This window comes from Gallus gallus, chromosome 2, assembly GCF_016699485.2.
Source record: "Gallus gallus isolate bGalGal1 chromosome 2, bGalGal1.mat.broiler.GRCg7b, whole genome shotgun sequence".
NCBI lineage: Eukaryota > Metazoa > Chordata > Aves > Galliformes > Phasianidae > Gallus > Gallus gallus.
In genome coordinates this window covers 17321055-17327420 of record NC_052533.1, presented here as the reverse complement: position 1 = coordinate 17327420, position 6366 = coordinate 17321055, and the positions used below count along the sequence as shown (strand labels likewise).

General features: G+C 65.2%; 1 protein-coding gene across 1 annotated transcript; it reads left to right on the top strand.

Moving 5' to 3' along the window:
• Nucleotides 1-608: 608 nt before the first annotated feature.
• PTF1A (pancreas specific transcription factor, 1a) lies at nt 609-2042 on the top strand. Its single transcript, XM_015282155.4, has 2 exons — nt 609-1485; nt 1573-2042. Exons 1-2 carry the CDS (start codon nt 861-863, stop codon nt 1773-1775), a joined length of 828 nt encoding a protein of 275 aa, XP_015137641.1. The 5' UTR covers nt 609-860; the 3' UTR covers nt 1776-2042.
• Nucleotides 2043-6366: the final 4324 nt, after the last annotated feature.

Genomic DNA, 6366 nt, shown 5'->3' with positions numbered 1-6366 from the left:
CACTTTCGATAAAACCTCGACAGCCTTTGCCGGCGAAATATCGCAGCGCTAATGACAGAGATAATCCTTCTCTAATCTGATGTGTAATCCATTTCCCCGCAGTGAGAATTGTGAACGCTTTCATCAGTGAGAGTCCGTTGGGGAATTATTAACCGGGCCTCAGCCGAACGGGACGGCCTCGGGGAAAGGAAAAACGCGGCGCGGCCCCGTGTGCCACCCACCGATGGGGCTGGGGCGGCCGCCGCGGTGCAACTGGACGTTATACGGCCGGCTCCGCTCAGAAAGCTCCGCTCTGCCCACGGCTCTGCCGCCAGCCGAGCCCCGCGGTGCCGCAGCCCGGGGCAGCCTCCGGCCACCGCACGCTCGGGAGCGGCACCGGGGCCGCGCGCCCGACGTGCGTGAACCGCGGGCGGCTCGGAGCCTTCGACGGCGCGCACCCCGTCCCCCTTGGGCCGTGCGCTGCCCGGGGCCGGCGGGGCCGGGGGCTCCCTCTTCGCCCGCCCCTCGCCCGACGGCATCCCCGAGGTGCCCCCTCCCCCCCCCCGCTCCACACGCACCCCCCCGGCGGGGCGGGGGTTGGGGGGGGCGGCTCCCCCGGCGGGCGCTGATTGGCTGGCGGCGGCGGTCACTGGCACGCGCCCGGGGATGTCGTTATAAGACTCCTCGCGTGCCGGCCCGCCGCGCCAGCCGGCTCCGGCCTCCTCCCCGGAGAGCGGCGGCACCGGGCCCGGCCTCCCAGCGCGCCGCCGTTCCGCCAGGGGCGGGGAGGGGCGGGGGCCGGGGCGGCCGCGAGCGGGGCCGGCGGGAGCGGGCGGAGGCGCGTCCCGGCAGGGCCGTCCCCCCCGCCTCGCGGCGGCGGTATGGAGACGGTGCTGCTGGAGCACTTCCCCGCGGGGCTGGACTCCTTCTCCTCGCCGCCCTACTTCGACGAGGAGGACTTCTTCCCCGAGCCGCCCCCGCGGGAGGCGCTGGGCGCCGACGGGCTGCCGGAGCCCGACGTGGACTTCCTCGGGCGGCAGCTGCACGAGTACTACCGCGACGGCGGGGACCCCGACGGCGGCTATTGCTGCGAGGCGGCGGCCGCCGCCTTCCCGCCGTCTCCCGCCTCGCCCGGCTTCGCCTACGAGTGCTGCGGGGCGGCGGGCGCGGGGCTGCTGTCGCCGGGGGGGCGGCTCCGGGCGCTGGGCTCGGCCAAGCGGCGGCGGCGGGAGCGTTCCGAGGCGGAGCTGCAGCAGCTGCGGCAGGCGGCCAACGTGCGGGAGCGCCGGCGGATGCAGTCCATCAACGACGCCTTCGAGGGGCTGCGCTCGCACATCCCCACGCTGCCCTACGAAAAGCGGCTCTCCAAGGTGGACACGCTGCGCCTCGCTATCGGCTACATCAACTTCCTCAGCGAGCTGGTGCGCTCCGACCTGCCGCTGCGCAACGCCGGCGGGGACGGCCCCAGCCAGCCCAAGAAAATCATCATCTGCCACCGCGGCACAAGTAAGTGGCCCCCGCCGCCGCCCGCCCCGTCGCGGCCCCGCCGGGGCGGCCCCGCCGTAACCTCCTGTCTCTCTCCCCCTCGGCCAGGATCTCCCTCCCCGAGCGACCCCGACTACGGCCTCCCCCCGCTGGCCGGCCACTCGCTGTCGTGGACTGACGAGAAGCAGCTCAAGGAGCAAAACGTCATCCGGACGGCCAAGGTGTGGACCCCCGAGGACCCGCGGAAGGCGAACGCCAAACCCTCGCTCAGCGACATCGAGAACGAACCCCCCCTCGGCTTCGTGCCGTGAGGCTGCGCCCCTCCGCCCCCCGCGCTGCACGGACAGACCTCACCCGAAGTGTAACTTAAGATTCGGACTCTAAGGGCAATCAACTTTATTTATCTATTTATTACGGAGTAGACATAATGAGGTAGAATCGTCTGTTCTGAATGTATAATTTATATAATTTATCGTGATTTTTTTAAAGATATGCAATAGGTTTATCTCACCAGCACCTTTTTTTGTGTTTTGTTTTGTTTGGAAAAAAAATAATAATGCCGGAACCTGTGAAAATAATTTATTGCCACACGCGGACTCTTCCTGCGTCTGTGAATCATAAACCTGGAGCACACCTTCTGAGCAGCGTGGCTGTGGGGAGCGCTCCGGCTCTGCTGGCGCCCGGGGCCGCCCTTATAGCGCCGGACGGCGGCGGGGGGGGCACTTTCCATTTTCTCTCCACCCCTTCTGACGTCCCCTCCTGAAGTGTTTCCAAGTGATGTCTTTGTCTGTCTCCAGGAGGTCCCGTCCTTTCAAAGCCTTCGTTCTGCTCGTGGTTTCCAGCAGAACGTCCCCTGGTCCCGCAGTACCCCCCCTGGGAGGTTTGCCCCCCCCCACGCCCGCGGCCACGGGGATAGGCTCCCTTTCCCCCCTCCCGCCTCCAGGCGGACAAAGCTCTTCCCAAAAGTGCCGGGGAAGGGGACGGAGCACTGCCGCACCTGCGGAATGGCCCCCGCTCCCCTCGCCTCGGGGACACCGCAGAAACGAGGCGGGGGAGGTGGGGGTGGCGGGAGGGAAAGCTGTCGGGCAACCGGTGGCAGGGAAGCTCTGATAGTTGCAACTCAGCGTGCCGGGGGGCGGTCGGGGGCCCGGGCCCTGCACCTGCCCAGGGACGGGGGTGGGGGGTGGAGGCAGCGAACGCCACCGACGAGGGCCGAGGGGGAGGAGGGGGGCGGCCCAGCGTGGCCCGGGGTGGGGAGGGGGCTCGGCCCGGCGCCGCAGGTGCTGTTTTTCCCGTGGCACCCGCGGGTCTGCCCCGACGGCGCGGCCCCGACGGCCCCCGGGAGCCCCAGATGCCCGGCCCAGGCCGGAGCTGCTCTGTCCCAGGGAGGGACAGGCGGGTGGGAATGGACCTGGTGAGCCGAGGTGTAATTATTATTCATCATCATAGAGAGGGCATCTCTCGCTGTCTTCTTTTTTTTTTTTTTCTTTTTTTTTTTTTCAAAGCAGCCGCAAAGTGGGAGCAATATGTTGCATGCATGCTAATTGCATTAACCTAGTTAGACACATTTAGTTCCCTAGCGCGGATGGCATGGATCTATTCCAATAGCAATTAGAGGAGCTACTTACCCACACTAACGCGGCCCGGGGAAGGCTCTTACTTATTTCTTTGCTCGTCTTCCCCGGATCCCGCAGCGCCGCGAGCCTCGCACCGTCCTGCGGAGGAGGGAGGGAGGGAGGGAGGCGGCACCGGCGGCGTTGAACTTAAACGGGGCTCTTTGAGCGAGAAAAGCGCCGACCTATAACTCGATCTTGTCCTGTATTAGGACCTCATTAAACACAGAAAGTCGCTTTGGCACAAATGCTTCCATCAGGCATGTAATCTCATTACACTCATTAGAAAGTCAAATGGTAGTCGGACTTCGGCTTAATTATAAGTTATGGAAGTGTCGTACCGCTTCCTTCTGTGCACGGCCCCGTCCATCTCAATTGGCTGTGGCGATGCGGTACCCCACCGTTAAAACACTACAATCATTGTTATGGGGCACCTTTTCTTTGGCGTGCCACTTTTTTTGCGATTCAATGCTTCAACACATCCTTTAGTATGGTGCAGATGAAGCGGAAGAGCCGGCCCTCGCGGGGAGAACACCAGGGTCTCTATCTTGTCACTCTCCCGTCCCGACTTGCCAAGTCCCTTTAAACGCGACCTTCAAAGAGACTGACAGCTTCTTTTGACTTCCTCAGCATCCATTCACCCGAGCGCCGCGCTTCTGCGGCAGAATCCCGCGGCAGAAGGGGCGGCCGAAGGGCCCGTGCAGGTCCCCGGCACGGAGGGAGCAGGCGGACCCGGGTCGCTCCCGCACACGACCTCGGGGCAGTGCTGGGCTTTTGCGGGTGGGCAGCGCGACGCGGCGCGGGGCGGCGCGGGGCAGCCGCGAGTGACGGCCGTTCGGCTCCCACCGCCCGCCCGCCCGCCCCTTTTCTTCCAGCGGCCGCGACGGGGGGCAGCGCCGGCCATCCCCCCCCCCGGCCGACAAATGCCTGTCGCACCCCGCACCGGGAGCCCCGCAGCGCGCCGGCGGCGCCCGCCCGCCCGTCCTCAGCCGCGCTGCCCCGACGGCGCCCCGAGGGGGTTCGTTCCGGAGGGAGAGGGGGCGGCCTCGGGTCTGTAGAGAGGGGAACGGGGGGGAGGATCCCGAGCCCGGTCGGACGGGATGGGGGGAGACGCTTGCGAGAGCCCCGCTTCCCAGGTGGGAGCCCGGTGTGCGGACCGGTGCTGCCCCGCCAGCCCGGCGCCCGCGCTCGTTAAGCCCCGGTGCACGGCCCGCCCCGAGGGGTCCGTAAGGAAACACGAAGCCCACGGGCGGCAGCGGAATGCGAGGCACCGACGGGCCCGGCCCGGCACATGGGAAAACGAGGCGGGACGGGGCGGCGCGGCTCCTCCCGCGGTGCGCGGCGCGGGGCCGTCGGGGCACCGTGGACGCGGCCCCCGGCGCGGTTCCCAGGCCCGCAGCTGCCCGGCCGCGCCTCGCACGGAGCCGCCCGGCCCGGCCGCGGCGCCGCTCGCATTCACGCACCCCTCGCGGGCACCGAGTGCCAGCTGCGAGGTCTGACAAACACCAGTTGAGTGTCCCCGGGTAAACGTCCCTCTTTCCAAAGGCGTGCCGCAGCCGGTGGGAACGCCCCGAGAGCGCTCCGCGCCGCCGGGACCTGGAAGCGCGGGCGGGAGGCGATTCCCACGGAGGGGCCGGGGGCTGCCAACAGGTGCTCGGCTCTGGCGGAGGGCGCCGGGGGACTCCGGGGAGGCCGAGCCTCGCTGCCAGCAAGCAGCCTGCGCCGGCGCCTCCGGCTTTACATGGCGTGGAAGCCGCAAACAATCGCAATGATATCTTTATTGCTAGGTTCATGTCCTGGGCTATAACATATCAATCCCTGTCGTGGTTCTCTCGGATGCACCTGGTATTTCAAACTTGTTCTTTTTGTGCTTCTGGGTCCTGGACTGCAGCTGCCTAAAGAGAGCAAAGAGAGAGGCCCTTACAATGTGTCCAAGACGTGTTGGCATGGTTTGCTTGTCTTTAATGTACCATTAACCATTGTCTTTACACAATATGGGAACTGTAAAGCATGACATGTGTTATAATAAAACACATTTTCAATGATACACTTGGACTCGGGGCTGGGACGCGAGCAAACAAACAGGCCCGAACCTTGTTTTGTCTCCCTCGGCGAGCCCACTGGCAATTAAACTTAAGACCACTGCTCTCCCCCGATCGGCCAATTAAATTTTACGTCTCCTAATTTTTCACATAGAAAAAAAGTCTCGGGGCTGGCCCCTAAAGACATTGATTTTCTTGCTATCACCTGGCGCTCAGACCTTAGTTCCATTTATCAAGAAGGGAAACGTCAGGCGTTACATAAAGTGACTCTGTTACCATAAGGCTCTCACCATCCTGCCCCATTGTTTTCCCTTGTTAATAACTCATTACCAGGATTTAACAAATCAACCATTACATATGTTTTGTGTCTCCATATTTTGATCCGTACGATTAAGCAGATGTTACGATTGAAAATTGAAAAGTCCAAGGCTACTCTAGTCTGAAAGAAAGAGGGCAGCCTCAAACAACGAGCTAACAATGAGATTCAGAAGATCTTCAGAAAAACATTTACGACCAATAAACAGACTCCAACCTGCTCCATTTCAACCATTGTGCGCCTTTGGGGAATAATTAAGTTTAATAGGAATAGGTCCGCGGGGTTTTCAATGCCAAGCCCACAGGTGCGGGGTGGCACGATGAATGATTCGCCTGATTTTTGCCAAGCTCAAGGGCCCTTCTCGTGGACTTTCAAGCAGATACGAAATATTGTCATTTCTTTTAATTCACGGCATTACTTTCAGGCCGAACAAAGGGGCGGGGGGATGAATGGCTCCGGCTGTAAATGAAGCGCTCCCGGCCGCCGCGAGCCTCGCCGGAGACCGCTCGGCGGGGCCGGGCGCGCCGCTCCCGCCGCTCGCGGGGGCCGCCCCGGAGGGCACCGAGGGCCCCGAGCCGCCCCCGCGCCGCTCCGCGCCGCCCCGCGCCCGCCCGCGCCCCGAGCCGCCCCGCGCCCGCGTCGCCTCCCGCCCCGCCGCCGGACCGGACCCCGCGCGGGCGCGCGTGCGCCCCTCCGCTCCCCGCCGCTCCCCGCGCCGCCCCCGCGCCCGGGAGGAGCCCGGCGGGGCGGCCCCGCGCCGGGGGCGGCTCCCGGCCGCGGCCCACGCCGCCGCCCCGCCGCCGTCGGGGCCTCCGCGGGCGGCTGCGGGCGGCGGCGGCGGGGCTCTCCTGCCTGCCGCTCCGCGTTGCGCATGGAGGTCTCCAAGAGGGGGCCCGGTTGCGGGGCGGCCTCGGGGGCGAGGGCGGCGGCG